We start from the raw sequence: 15,201 nt of genomic DNA on the forward strand, positions 1-15,201 counted from the left end.
TTACCAGATTTAGTGTTGTATTGTTATCATTAATTTCCTCTGTTTTAGATGTTTTTATAACACAACTGACGGCATTGAAGACATCACGGTCTGTAAGAACAAGGTAAGTAATACACAGAGATGACAAATATTGGAAAGGAGGAGACAGAGAGAGTTCAATTTCTCTTTACTGGAAGGAAGCAAGAATCTTCTCCAGCACTGTCTTTAACTCATTCATCCCTGCAGACACATTTAGGTTCTGTTAAATCAAAGACAAGACCAGTCCATTATGAAATTTTAGGGATGAATGAGTTAAATTGGTGACAAGACTGTTTTGTCCTCTTATCGGTCCACAAGATAGGGTTACAAATTTCAATTTTTCTGCAATTACCATGCTCCTGTCATGAAATGTGGAAGACAGGGACATAAAGTGCGATGCCCCACATCATGTCCTAGACCCATTCTGCTATGATATATGGACGCGGGGACATATATGAGGTTCATAAATTTGCTCAATTTTTGTCGATTATCTCTCAATCATTGCACACAAAGTAATTAAATTTGTTCTTAAGCGTTATGATACGTATCTCCTGTTTTATGCATTATAACATAGAAAAATGATTTTCAATAATTTCAGACGTCTAGCCCTAGCAGAGGAGAACAGTGAACTGACCCAAACAGCAAAACTGGCTCAAGTATTTAACAACATCAGGAAAGCTGTCGTTGGTTACCGAGGTAAATATTGTATAAAATGGCTAGCCTAGGCATAAGTGTATCAATAAAAACAAAGATTTAATGTTTTAATACTAAAAAACAAGTAATTTCCGTATGCAATATTAAATAAAAAAAAAAAGATATCTATAGAAATGTAGGTAAAGTACATCTGTAGAAGAGCCATGAAAATATTACATTTGGGTTACAGTAAGTAAAGGTTTAATACTTTCGTTGTATTTCCGAAGTGAAATCTGAAACAGTATTTCAAACAAAATTTCAGTGATAGTCAAGGGATGAAATATCATATTTCAAATATTTAAATTTTTGTTAATATTTATAATCAAAAATTGCACAATGAAATTACATGGATTTAGTGGGACAGGATTGCAATCTTATTGAATACTAAATTGCAAATTGAATATGCATAATAGATGTGACATCAGCAGATTGATGCTGGTGTAATTCTTCTATAACATCATCGATAATGTGTAATAAGATACATTTAATGTGATGATTACAGATGAAGATGCCAAAGAGTTGTCTGCCCAGCTGAGTCTGCCTTCAAAGAAGAAACATCCAGAATATTACAATGTCATTGAGAGCCCCATAGACTTCCATATGATTGAACGAAACATCTGTAGTGGACAGTACAACTCACTGGAGGCCTTTGATAAGGATATGAACCGACTCTTCAGAAACGCTGAGGTAGAGGCAATATAAATCTATAAAGCTAAGGAACCTAGAAATATAAATGTGCTTTATAAAACGAAAGCCGAAAAGTTCATTAATATTTCTTGTTATATGTCAGATAGAAGTCTTTAAGATTCAAAACTCTTCTTTCTTGGAATTTGATAGCAAAAAAATGCTATGGAAAAGATATATGGTGATGGGATTTTGCAACATTATACATGATAGATTTATTTTTCAGTCATTTCACTTGAAAAAAACCTATTTGAGGTTTGTTTGTAATATGTGATCCTGTTTTCAGAGATACTGTGGCCGATCTTCGTGGATGGGCTTGCTGGTACTGAAGCTAAGAAAGGTGTACCTGAAGGCCAAGGCTGAGGCATTACCCCTACTGGAGGATGTACTGGGTGAAGGCAATGTCCTGGCATTAACAGAGGCGGAGAATACCGAGGGTACAGACAACATGGGTAGGTGCTCCATGGCTTCTAAGAAAGTACAGTGGAACTTGTTTAACTCATCCACCCCTGAAGACACATATAGGCACTTCTAAATCACAGACTAGACCAGTCCATTGTGAAATTTCAGGGGTGAATGTGTTCACTCGAACTTGACAAGACCTTGACAAAATTTCAAGTTAACAAGTGTTTGAATTAGAATTCTTCACATATGTACTAGTTCCTTGCCTTAAAATAATAGAAATGAGAAAGGTTTCGAAATTGTCTGCATCACATTGAAAAGGATACGATAACCTTAAAAGATAAATAATTGTATTTAAAATATATGATTTATTTATCTTGATCTTCCATGGGGTAAAACTTATGAATATTAATGTTCAGATTCCATGGAGGAGGAGGAAGAAGAAGAGGTGATCAGATGTATCTGTGGAATCTACAGAGACGAGGGCCTCATGATCCAGTGTGAAAAATGCTTTGTAAGTGAACAGTTCTTTCAAGATCACATTCTTTTATAATCCTATCATTGTTGCATTGATTTATTTTACTTAGAATTAATTTTCTTACTCAAATTCTACTCTAGCTCAAATTATTTGTAGGTATTTATTTTAACTTTTCAAAAGTTCATTCTTTATTTCACTGTACATTTTTGCAGTGTGGCAACATTTTCCATTATCTTTAGATAAAGCTTGCCTTCGTCAGTTTCAGATTTTAAAGTCTTTTGAAAAAAATTGCTGTTGACTTGATTTCAACTTAAATAAGGCTTCATTATGTGGTCAGTAGTTCACTTTGAATGCTGTGTCTCCTTTTCTGAATTCCCATGCCAATGTCTGGTGATGAATGAAAGAGGTTGTGGTAAATTGCAGATATGGCAACACTGTGACTGCATGAAGGTAGCTGGAGACGTGGAAAACTATCTGTGTGAACTCTGTAATGTCAGGCCAGTGGAAAAGGTGAGAACATCAAAAGTAGGACACTGTTCAGGCTTCATAGCACATGCTCCTCAAAACATCTTGTGGAAAAATATTGCCTGGATTATTCAATACATAACAAAAATATAACACTTTAGATGTTAGTGTCTATTCTGTGTTACAGAAATCCATCTTATTATGAGTGAAATTCCTTTTTTGAAAGCTTTTGAAGAAGTATATGTATATTGAACAGTTCAGCTAGTGTACAGCGTGATTAATAAAATACCAATAGATTATAAACAATTGCATTATATGACTTTGTAGGATATGTATTATAATGTAACTAAATAATATTTGTTGTATGAACAGGAAATCCTAGCCGACCCCCAGCCGGACGATGCTACCCCAGGTTGGGTGTATTATATGACGCTGATGAGAGATGAGCTCCAGATCCGTGTAGGTGACTGTGTCTATGTGATACGAGACTTGCCAGAAAAAGTCGGGGTAGAAATTGACTCGGTAAAAACCTCACAGAAACTGGTGTCAGAAATCGGCAAGGACAAGCTGGATATACAAGCTGGATATATTCCGCATTGAAAGACTCTGGAAAGATGAAAAGTAAGACTGTAGACAATATACTTTGTGATCTCTAGTAAATGCTTAACTAAAGGTTTAAGCTATTATTTGTCAATGGAAGATTTAGTTTCTCAAAATGCACCATAGCTGTAATATCATTCTGTTCATTTCCTGTACTGAAATTAGCATTTCCTAAAATAATCTAGACACTTTACTACATTAAGTGCCTGGTTCTTAATACAGTAAAATGTCTCTTAGAGCCATTATACCATGTGCATGTTGGTCTGGTGTTTGAAATTAAGAAAAACTCACAAACTAATGAGTGTGATGAATCTTAATGTGCTCTGAACTGGTCTTTATTTACAGAGGTGACAAGTTTGCCTTTGGACACCATTACTACCATCCATATGAGACATTCCATGAACCATCAAGAAAGTTCTTCTCTAACGAGGTGTTCCGTGTGCCCATCTATGAGATTGTAGCCTTTGGCAGCATTGTTGGAGGTTGCTGTGTTGTGGATCTAAACACCTTCTGTAAAGGTCGTCCCAAGGGCGTTCGTGATCAGGATATCTACATCTGTGAATACAGACTTGACAAAACCGCCCATCTTTTCTACAAAATATCCAAACACCCGTAAGTTGACTACCCAAAATATTGTCTATGTCAGGCCATAGTGGAATCATGTCTTGTTTTCATTCAGTGTAATATTCTGAATGAGGGGCCATTTATATTTGAAAGCCCTAGAAGTACATTGATGAAACAATTTCCAAAACCTATTTCAAGGTTTTGTTGTTTTTATGTACCCAAAAAATGCTGTAAAATATTTCATTGATGATTTGTTATGAACATGTTTTTTCTTCATTTACAGATACTATCTTGCATTTATCAGTTGAGTTTTAAGTTCAAATAGAGGACTGTTCCAGATTTAGAATACTGATATCATTTCTATTACAGGTACCCTATCAACACCAAATCCTATTGCTTTGACAAGTATGAGAAAAGACTGGTGCCAAAGAGGAATTATTCTGTAAGTGATAATTAATGTGAAAATATATACCCATAAAAGTAGGAATTGAGAATCTGAAATAGGCTAAAAAGAGAAAGGGTGATATAATGTTGATATTCAACATTGTCTACATCTGTTGCGCTTTTCTGAAACTTAGTATTTAATGACTATAACTTTGCATTTAATTAGATTTGAATAAAGCTAGACACAGGGGCATTTATGTAAGCTTAGACAGATTTCTGGTCTTTAGATATAATGGACATCTGCATTAAGCCTAGACTTGGGTTGAGAAGACTTCTAACATGATTAAAATGATATAAAATTTCTTAATTTTCATCTGTAGCCGCATGAGGTTCCCCAGGCCTATAAAAGACGAGGACCTGGAGAAAACAAAGGACTAGATATGAATGGATCAGAGGCTCCAAAGAAACGACGAGCCCGACGCCCATGCCTGAAGTCGACAGACGATGACGAAGAGAAGCTACTGATCCGTATCCAGGCTCAAAAGGTAGAGATCAAAGATGTATGTAACGCTTTTTTATTTTTCACTAACACCGGAATATAGACTAACATATCTGGACAAGTTGTGATCCGTCTGGACTCGTTTGCATGGTTACCTGAAGGTATACTGCACACACACAGACGCTGCCAATCACTCCTGTAAATTTCCTAACGAGTTACCATGGAATCATTTTAGGGCCATGTATCTCACCGTCCCATTATTAACGTCTATGGTTCAGTTAGTTGAAGGCGGTGGAATTGAAATGATGGAAACAATAAGATAGATGACCAGGACATACAGAAAGGAGGGTGCGATTATACATTGATTATTGGTGAAAATACTGCGATGGCGATAGAGCATTAACCACTGTCACTATTGCATTATTGTCACACATCTTCATTGTTCTTTTAGATACTATGCATCATCACTCCATTGCTCCATCACTATGGAATAATTCATGTACCATGTGATACCTGAAAGTATTTGTGCAGGAATAGTATCTCGGTTGTGATTGAAATAACTCTTTGGAATTTTCCTGTTGAAATGACATCCGCGCCAGATATCATCTTTAACTTCATTCCATCTCCAAAAGAAACAATAGTACCGCAAAAATGTTATAAGGTATCAGATGGTACATGAATTAGTCCCATTGTTCAATCACCATTGCTTCATTACTCAATCAGCCTTCTTTGTGATAGTAAGATGATTAAATGACAAGATTCATGGCCATATCTAGGGTCCATGCTAACTTCAGATTTTTTGTTTCATCAAGACATTCCAATTGTTAGAAACCAATTCTAAAGGATTTAGCCAATACCTTTAATTATTTTTTTAAGTTCATTGAGCCACTGGTTACTTTTCTTTGCAAATTTGGAGTGATTGGCAGTAACAACACTGTCGCAGAACAGCAATTATACACTATAGAAAGCTATTACTGGAAATATTTAAATATAATAGAAAAAACCAGGTATACAGCTAACATATCAACATTACTGGGAATTCGAACTGCATCATATTTCAAATGGTGTAAATTGTGCTTGTAAAAACATCACTTTGAATTAAGTAAAAGATACATCTAGTTGTCAGATTGAGAATTTTAATAGCAGTTTTGTTTTGAATTACAACAATTGATTACAACAACAACAACAACAAAAATAGTGAAGTTTGCAAAAACATGATATCTATTTTTATCACATAACTAGCCTATCCAGCCATGTCCAATGTCATATCTGAGCCGGATTTCTACTGTTTTATATAGTAACGAAAGCTGAAGTTTTACTTATATTTGTATTATTTAAAGTTATGTGATAAATAGAATCTTACACTCGTGGCTATGGGATATAAAATTTATCAAACTTGTTAAATAATTTGATATATATGCCAGTCGCTTAAAGGCTCATGGGATATCAAATTGTTGAACTTATTTGATAAATTTCATATCAGATGGTCACTCATGTAAGATCCTTTATATACAAAATTGCCCAAATTCTTGGTAGAAGTTGTCTGATGAAATATTCTAAGATATCTTCAATTTTGTAGAAAAAAGAACAGAAAGAGAGACTGAACAAAGTGATGTTAAAGCTTCTGTCGGCTGTACCTGCCAAACAACGACTGGACTTGTCATACCTCCTGGAGGAGAAGAGACATCGCAAGAAACCACAAATGCACGACGTGTGAATAGGTGCTTCATGTCATTAGGTTACACCTGACGTTACATTACTTCATCTGGAGAGATGAACGTCCTATCAAAGATTAGCATGATATCATTAAATTCAGAATAAGGTTGTAACTAGCTGAGGCAGTTTATGATTGAAGTCAGAGGATTTAAGTAAGATTTAACACAAATAGTTAAATTGTTACTTTAGATTGAAAATCAAACTTTTACAGCATTTGTTGATGTAAACATTGATTCAGATGAATAGTTAAGTTGCATAGTTGTTGTCATATTGATTATGATGATAGTGTTAAGAGACTGAACATGTCAAGCATGAAAGGTTTGTTCTTGTTTGTTGTAAGATCTTTCACTGGACTAAATTCAGTGTCGTTATACGATGAGAAATACCACGAAGAGAAAAGATTATTAGTTATTCAGATTTGATCAATTAAAGTGTTCTAACATGAATAATGTAATTTGAAATTAGGCAATAATGTCTATAGCCATATCATCAGCGGTGCTGTGCTTACCACAATGTATATATATACTCGTGCCATAAACTTGTAGATGTAGGGTGATTCTGGAGCAGAGTACAGTATGCGTGCAAGTCTCTGCTTTACAAATGCAATATTCAGCTACGCATCAACGTTGATTTTGAAAACTGTGATAATATAGAGGTGGATTTAATGAAGAGACTATGGTCGACATCTTCTGTTATGGCATAATATTTTATTTGGATCTGAGGTGTTTGGCTGATCTCAAAATAACTAGGGATCTCAACAACTCTCGAGTTTTTAGGGAAGTGTCAAGGTCATCAGGGTCTTAAAGGACATAGGAGATTCCAAAGTTACTGAGGACTTCACCCAAGGTCATCCGAGATCTCAAGGTCATCATGATTTAAAGGTCATGGAGGATCTTGAGCTCTACAAGGAATTGAACAATTTCTTAAATTGAAAATATAGAATTTTCCAAAAATGGCACAAATTTCAGTATTACTGTTTAAGAAAGAGTGTAATTTGTTTGTTTGCTAGAAAAATGGAATAGAAAGTATGCAATGAGTTGATATGTGTTCATAATCTTTTTAGTGATTTTTCAATGGCTGGATTTAAATCCCAAAGAGGTAATAGCATCCCTGATTCTGTATTTTAACAATCATGTATACATTATGTGTTTTAGCCAAATAACTTTTAAAACAACTACAGTTAGGAAATGTAAGTCGGAAACAAATGTTTTAAAAAATTGTATCCAAAAAATCTTTTTGAATGGGTATAAACTTGTTTTAAGTCAAGTGTTATCTTTTAATGTTTTAATCATTTTTATGTAATCCATGCTTTCATTTCTTTTAAGTAAGTAACTTACATGTTTTAGTTGTAGTCACCATTCTCAATGTTGAGAAGGAAAAGTTTTTTACATTTTAAATCACAGTTGTCTTTTTAAGACCGGCAATATTGTTGTTTCTAATGGAAATCTATAAAATAGAAGGTTGTTTAATAGCTGGTCTTTCAGAAAATTTGTAAAACAAATGGTTTTCATCAGCTACATGGCAGATCATTGTATATCAACTTATTTTTTTGTTTTGTTTGAATTTAGAACATTGATGCAATTTCAGAGAACGTATAATGGAGGGGGGAAAAAACAAGATAAAGTAGTCTTGAAGTTATGGCCAAGAAAGAATCTCACTTAGAATTAAAACATACATATTAATGTATTTAAACTATATAGTACATACCCAGTTGTAATAACGAATTGCTGTGTAATATAGTAACCCCACTCTATACAGGTACTTCCTAATTAACCAAATATGGCATCGGTTGTGGTAAACGGAGGCAGCTAATTAATATAATCAAGTACATGACATTTGTACAGACATTTATACACTATATCATATATTATTTACCATAGCTTAAATTTGGACAATTGGTGGTAGCCCTGCCATTTTGGTTCATAGAGTTATCCACTCTTGTGAGAAGTTACGCCATTTGATTGCGAGGGTCATGTCACTAATAGATAATAGCGTCATTTTCTCTGGCAAACTAACAAAACAGTAACTGCTCACAATAGAACTCAGAACAAAATAGAATAAAAGCAATAACTGATAACAATAGAATTCAAATTACAATAGAATAAAAAGTAACAACATTATGAAAAAGATATGGGGATCGAGGTATAATATGACAGATAGGAAATTTATTCTTGAGATTCTCATTTATCTAAAAAGTATTGATAAAATGTATGTAATGACATAGACATTAATTGAAATTTTAATTAATTTGTCATAAACAGGTGATTTGAGAACTTTTTTCGTGTATTTAAATGGCATAGATTTAGCTTTGGGGTTACCAGAAAAAGGATCCGTAGGTATTTCATAAAATTTAAGTCAGCTATGTAGAATATCATTCTTGCCCAAACCTTTTTTATGTAAAGACACAACAGTTTTCATAAAGTTGAATATGTATGAAATGAATCGGAAACCTTTGTTTTCTTTGTCATCTGAGCATTTCTAAATTATATACCTTTAACTTTTTTTTTCTGCATTTAAAATTTAAAAGCTAACATACCAAAGATGATATATTATTTTACGAAAACCTTCAATTTCATACTCAGGTTTATATTTTGTGATATAAAAGTAACAGCATTTGGCATTGGTAGGACTTGAATCATTCTCAGATTTTACATAAAATGATAGAGGTTAAAATTATAGTTTAATAATAACTTCCACAAATACCTGGTAGTAACAAAAATCCATACAAAGAAAAACTTTTAATTTTTAAAATCTATGTTCCTGGAACAAGACTTAAGTCTCAAAGATTTACATGTAACATTCAATGTCTGAAAAAAACCCATAAAACTGTAGATAGATTTGTGATATATGTAAGAAGATATGCAATGTTTTTGTTTTCCTTGTTTAAGAGTTTCCATCACTTCAATTATGAAGATTGAACTAGATCATTTACGTTCTTGTCTGTTTACAGTTATTTTTGGAATTGGTGTATAGTTAATAATCTATGAAACTTTAATTTCAGACAGTAAAGTTTCATTATGTTGTAAGGTAAAGTCTTTAAGACAATAGCAGATCCAAAATAATTTATAAATTCTACTTAAAATCAGTGTTTACGTAATTATACACAAGTGCATTTGTATGTAACTACATGTATGTGTACTTAAATCTCAATATACATTGTATCTTGGATAAATATGATAATATGCAGAAAGTATACAGTCCATTTTTACATTTATTCACAAATTGATTTCTTGCTCCCAAGCAATCTTTACACTAAATCATTAGTTTTGATAAAGATAATGATTCACTGGTTGCTTAGTAACAGAATTTGAATATTCTGTATTTGCATGTTACAGAGTTTATGCCCTTGGGGGTAGGTATTGATTGTGACGTCAAGTGTTTGCGAGTGTAATGTCATACTTTTCGAAGAAAACCAGATGAATTGCGCCCACAAGATAATGACATCACAATAGATACCTACCTGCAAGGGAGCTAACTCTGTAATATGGAAAGACAGAATAAAGTATATTCTGATGAACACATATTCTAAAGATGTTATTTTTGAAAACGAAAGAAAAAAATGTTGGATGATAAAGTTATGGAGACTGCCAATTTGGTGAAGAAAATGTTTAGAATTTTGTTTTGCTGTAAGTCTATACAAAGAACTATAGGAATTGTAAAGTTGATCAAAATACATCAGTTACAAAACCATCAGTAGTTCATCTATGCAAATATCATTGTTTCTCTTGTTTCCTTGGTGATAATCAATATCAGTGAAGCCTTGACGATACAGCTTTGGACTTCATAGTTATGTGTATATATTGTTATTCACTGCGCCAGATTGGATATTAAAATAACACCAGTCAGTGTACTCAAGTGTTTGTAGATATGTTATTGTATAAACCTGTTACATAATAACCGACGTCATCCCTGTAGTTTTGCCCTGTACATAAATAGGCAGCATATATCTGTATACTTATTTATATACCAGACCATGGCGACATGATTGCTGAATCAAACGTTTCATCCTTATGATGTATAAATGTTGTAATAACTCTTTTGTTGGTGTAAATTTCACATTCATGTTTGAGTATCAAATACTCTTGATGGGGCGACATTCTGTGTACATATTCAGACCCCATTCCGTGTATATATGTAAATATGGTTTTAATTGTTTAATTATCTTGTTCTAATTGCAGCAGCATTCATTTGTGGTTCTCTCATTTATAGGAAATGGATTGGCAATGTGTACTTTATTGTGTTTCTAATGTGTATGTCATGTAGAAAATAAATCTAATTTAATGTATTCCTGTAAATATTATTAAAACTGTATGAATATGGCTGCCATTTGTCAGATTATACAAATGTCGTTCGTATACATTTTTTCACCATAGGTTGTTTTGATCACTATTTATAACCACTTGCTGGGTAGAATCATTTTATAAGTCTTTTCCCATTTGTTTCCGACATATTTTTACATTTGATCAATTTTATTATATACTGGTTCTTCATTTTACATTATCTCCCTTTTTGAACAAAGTGCGTTTGTCATCTCCATTGAATCCATGTCATGTTAATGCTTGTTCTCAATAGTAACGTGTGTGTTTTGGTTTGGCCAATCATGTTTAAGTCGTGAAATATTGTTCTTTGCTTGCTTTTTGTGACAAAATTTAAAAAATCACTTGCTTCAATATTGAAATTTTGTCGAAAAATTCTCTGAATGAAATTTGTACAAGCATCAAATTTTTGATCATGTTCCATATTTGAAAATGAAATCTGTATTTTTGTTTGTCCCCAGAACTTACATAAGAGTTGTATGTGAGTCCACATACTTGTACTCCCAGTTATATAAAATTACATGTTATATCCCAAGTATGACTTCACATGGTCCGTTACTGTTGCTTATATTTAAGTCACATACCCGAAACATTGACAAGGATGTGACAATAAAAAATCAAACCTTAATCCTTTTGTTATTTTATCTTTTATTTTTACTCTTTAATTGCGACAAGGCTGTACCCATCGGAACAACCAAATCATTTAACTTCTGCTCCTGCTTAGCGGTCAGCATAATTGGAGTGGGATGACTAGTTTGCCCATTGTCAGTATATATAATGTGACCAGGTGGGTTGTGTTGCTTAGTGACTTCGGTGGCATTTTTCTATGATATAGTACTTTAAAAAGGGCAAGAGTTCAACTATACAAGACAAGTGATCCCTGAGGGATCTTGGCACCCAATGAAAAGAGAGATCATTTCTCTGCTATTCAAACTTTGACTACATCTTGCATATAAAATTTGAGACAAATCGCTTCAGTAGTTTCTGAGATATAGCGGAAACAAACTTCATTTATTAAGATTCTAAATTGGCGGCCTGCCGGCCATCTTGTTCAGCGATCCGTCCAAAAATGCACTAAGCACAACTAGGGCCCTAGGGGAATCTGCATGTGAAATTTGAGACAGATCCCTTCAAAATTTTCTGAGAAAACGTGGTAACAAGAATTATGAACAAATGGATGGACCACAGACAAACAGTGATTTGAATACCCCACTATCATCAGATGGTGGGCAATAAACAACACAAACATACTAAACTCTCAAAACACGCACCTTGCACTTCACATACGCAAGGGAGACCATCCTTAAATGACCCTGGCTGTTAATAGGACTCAAGTATAATAAACCAGCCCAAACTTCGTGACATATCTTGGTATACAACGATGGACAAAAGACGATAACAACAGGTTACTTGAGAATCTGAAAAGGATACCATTGGAAATATTTGAGTAAAAAGACAACCAAAAATTAATTCTTTTTCATACTAATTTATCTACATACTGAGACTATCATCACTTTGTTCTCTTTCGTTTCCATTTGTTTGACGTGCCATACTCTGGTGCTCCTCTGAAATAGGAAAAAAGAGAATATAAACTGATTTTATAGCTGAATATTGCTCCTTAATATATGTCGATAGATTTTAGAATGTCTTAAAATGACAATTCAGTGAGGCAACATTCTGCAACATAACCATGAAGAAAATTATGACAAATGTATTTTTCTCCGTTCTTTATGAAACGTATATAACAAAAAGTATTGACATATTTCATGACATTGTTAGGTATTTTAATTGATACCATTGAAATTTCAAATTATAGCAATAGGACTAAGCAGGTACAATATGTGCACTGCCCATACCCCAACTAATGTCACGTAAATTAAACAAGGGCAATACATTACCACCTGGGAGATGATAAAATTGCAAGAGTATGCACCTAATAAGGTAAACAGTATTGTCAGAACGATTTGAGTAGTTCTAGACACTGCTTTACTCCACCGGCAAGGGGTTAACAAAGACATCCGACAACAATGTGTAATGTGTACAAAGTAAAACGCCTAATGGAATTCTTGTCAATAACTAGGAGACAAGGATTGGCAAATATCATGCTGGAATGAGGAGTTACCAAGTTTGTTTAGATAAATGAACTTCATTCAAGGTAACAGGGTAAAAATTTGTCAATAAGGCCCAACAAGTATTAGCTTCCCAAAAAGCTAAGAAGGCTACCATACAGCATTATTTATTAGGAAACAATTATAGGAAAGTTTGACGAATTGTTCTGTTCACAGTTAGCTGGCATAGTTCTTATGACAATTCATTTTTGAAAAATGATAATTTAAATGCTTTCACATTCAATGTAAAAGATAATTAACTTGATGATATTAATGAAAGGGCCACTAGGCTACCTTTACAAAAAAAAGTCTCTTAAATAAAACAATTATAACACAAGAGGCCCAGAGGGCCTGTATCGCTCACCTGGTTTGTAATGCCAAGTACTGTTGTGAATACAGGTTCATTGTTTCTGTTCTGAAGGAATTTGAATATTTATCTCTAATTCCCCTATTGGGCCCCGCCCCTCCTGCCCCCCGGGGGGGGGGGTCAGAGCCAAAATTTATACAAGTTCTATTCCCTTTCCCCCAAGGAGGTTTGTGGCCAAATTTGGTCACAATCCATGCAGAACTCTAGGACAAGTAGCGATTTATAGGATTTACCTCTATTTCCCATATTGGGCCCTGCCATTCCTGCCCCTGGGAAGTCAGAGCTAAAATTCATACAAGTTCTGTTCCCCTTCTCCCAAGGATGTTTATGACCAAATTTGGTTACAATCCATGCAGAACTCTAGGACAAGTAGCGATTTATAGGATTTACCTCTATTTCCCCTATTGGGCCCCGCCCCTTCTGCCCGCGGGGTCAGAGCCAAAATTTGTACAAGTTCTGTTCCCCTTCCCCCAAGGATGTTTATGGCTAAATTTGGTTACAATCCATGCAGAACTCTATGACTAGTAGCGATTTAAAGGAAATGTATATGGACGACAGACGCCCCGCCATGACATAAGCAGTGAGCTAATAATATAATTGATAACGAAGGCAAAAGATGAGGTAACAAACACCAAACAAGTTTAAGTTTTGCAGTCTGGCACGGTGATAGTCAACTAGCCTAACGTAACTAGCCCATGGCAGCCTGTCGGCCATCTTGTTAACCGATTGGTCCCAAAATGCAATATGCACAACTAGGGCACATAGGGGAACTTACATGTGAAATTTGAGAAAAAATCCCTTCCAGTACATTCTGAGAGAAATAGCAGTAACAACCTTTAACTTTCAAAATCCAAGATGGCTGCCTTGCGGCCATTTTGTTCACGATTGGTCCCAAAATACAATATGCACAACTAAGGACCCTAGGGGAACCAACATATGAAATTTGAGAAACATCCCTTCAGTACATTTCTGAAAAATAGTGGTAACAAGAATTGTTAACGGTTTTGTTTAGTTTAATAAAGTTGTTCAGAAGGTGTATAGTGGACCTTTTCCTAATACTAACAAGTTTTCCATCTAATATACAATTTACTGATTGATATGCATGTACATGAGCTTGAAAAAATGGTAAAATACATACTATAAGCATATAAACAAGCATAAAATTTTGGTTAAAATTGTACTTTACTTTAGCGCATTCAGTTCCACAAATATCCCCTAAGTATAGCCTAACATTTTGTTTCAGCATCTTCCATGTATGGGCAGTGTTTACAAGTAGGTCATGATCACTTAGCTAACAGTACCAGTTAGGCTATATATAGGTGCTCCACACGCTCCCAATACTATGGCAAATCATCGAACATTTGAAACCTCTCTAGACTTAACCCTTATATTCCATTCAGTACATGTAGTGCCTTGTGTGATTTCTGATAAGAATGTCCGACAACCAGAAAAAGCATTCAGACTTCTCTGGGTTTATCTAATGATAATTTGTTTGCATTAATTTCCTCACTGGTACCCCTTACACAAATGAAATCTCCAACAACAAGTAACCAATCAACACATGTAAATCGTTTTAGCCAGCCAATCAAAGTGAACAGATTATTTATAACCATGTGAAATCCAAACAATATAGCAGGCAAAGTGACCAATTATAAAAGCTATCATCCTGGGATGGTAGCAAATATTGCACCAGTAGCATGCTGGAATGAGGATCTTTGAGGTACAGAGTCTGCCCAAATGAACGACCTTGACCCATGTTTAAGGTCACTGAGGCCACCAATAAAAAAAACCCACTTTCTGTCAAATACTAGTAGGCATTAAAAACCAGAGGGATCTTGGCGCCCACCAAAGAATGATCTATGTCTGACAATGGAAAGAGGGGTCTTATCCCTGCTTTTCAAACTTTT

General features: G+C 34.4%; 2 protein-coding genes across 2 annotated transcripts in view; one reads left to right on the top strand and one right to left on the bottom strand.

Annotated features, from left to right (window-relative positions):
* Window positions 1–11,447, top strand: part of LOC138333311 (uncharacterized) — a 52,714-nt gene extending 41,267 nt beyond the window's left edge. Inside the window, 12 exon segments of the mRNA XM_069281605.1 lie at window positions 49–103; window positions 617–714; window positions 1,214–1,398; window positions 1,682–1,847; window positions 2,217–2,311; window positions 2,699–2,785; window positions 3,113–3,304; window positions 3,306–3,361; window positions 3,686–3,952; window positions 4,274–4,346; window positions 4,669–4,848; window positions 6,367–11,447. Of these exon segments, the coding sequence (XP_069137706.1) occupies window positions 49–103; window positions 617–714; window positions 1,214–1,398; window positions 1,682–1,847; window positions 2,217–2,311; window positions 2,699–2,785; window positions 3,113–3,304; window positions 3,306–3,361; window positions 3,686–3,952; window positions 4,274–4,346; window positions 4,669–4,848; window positions 6,367–6,504 (1,592 nt within the window). The 3' untranslated portion in view covers window positions 6,505–11,447.
* An 842-nt stretch (window positions 11,448–12,289) lies between these two features.
* Window positions 12,290–15,201, bottom strand: part of LOC138333308 (rRNA N6-adenosine-methyltransferase ZCCHC4-like) — a 31,469-nt gene continuing 28,557 nt past the window's right edge. The window contains exon 12 of the mRNA XM_069281602.1: window positions 12,290–12,384. Within this exon, the coding sequence (XP_069137703.1) occupies window positions 12,330–12,384 (55 nt within the window). The 3' untranslated portion in view covers window positions 12,290–12,329. The remainder of the gene's footprint in view (window positions 12,385–15,201) is intronic.

This window comes from Argopecten irradians, chromosome 10 (assembly GCF_041381155.1).
Source record: "Argopecten irradians isolate NY chromosome 10, Ai_NY, whole genome shotgun sequence".
NCBI classification, from domain to species: Eukaryota; Metazoa; Mollusca; class Bivalvia; order Pectinida; family Pectinidae; genus Argopecten; species Argopecten irradians.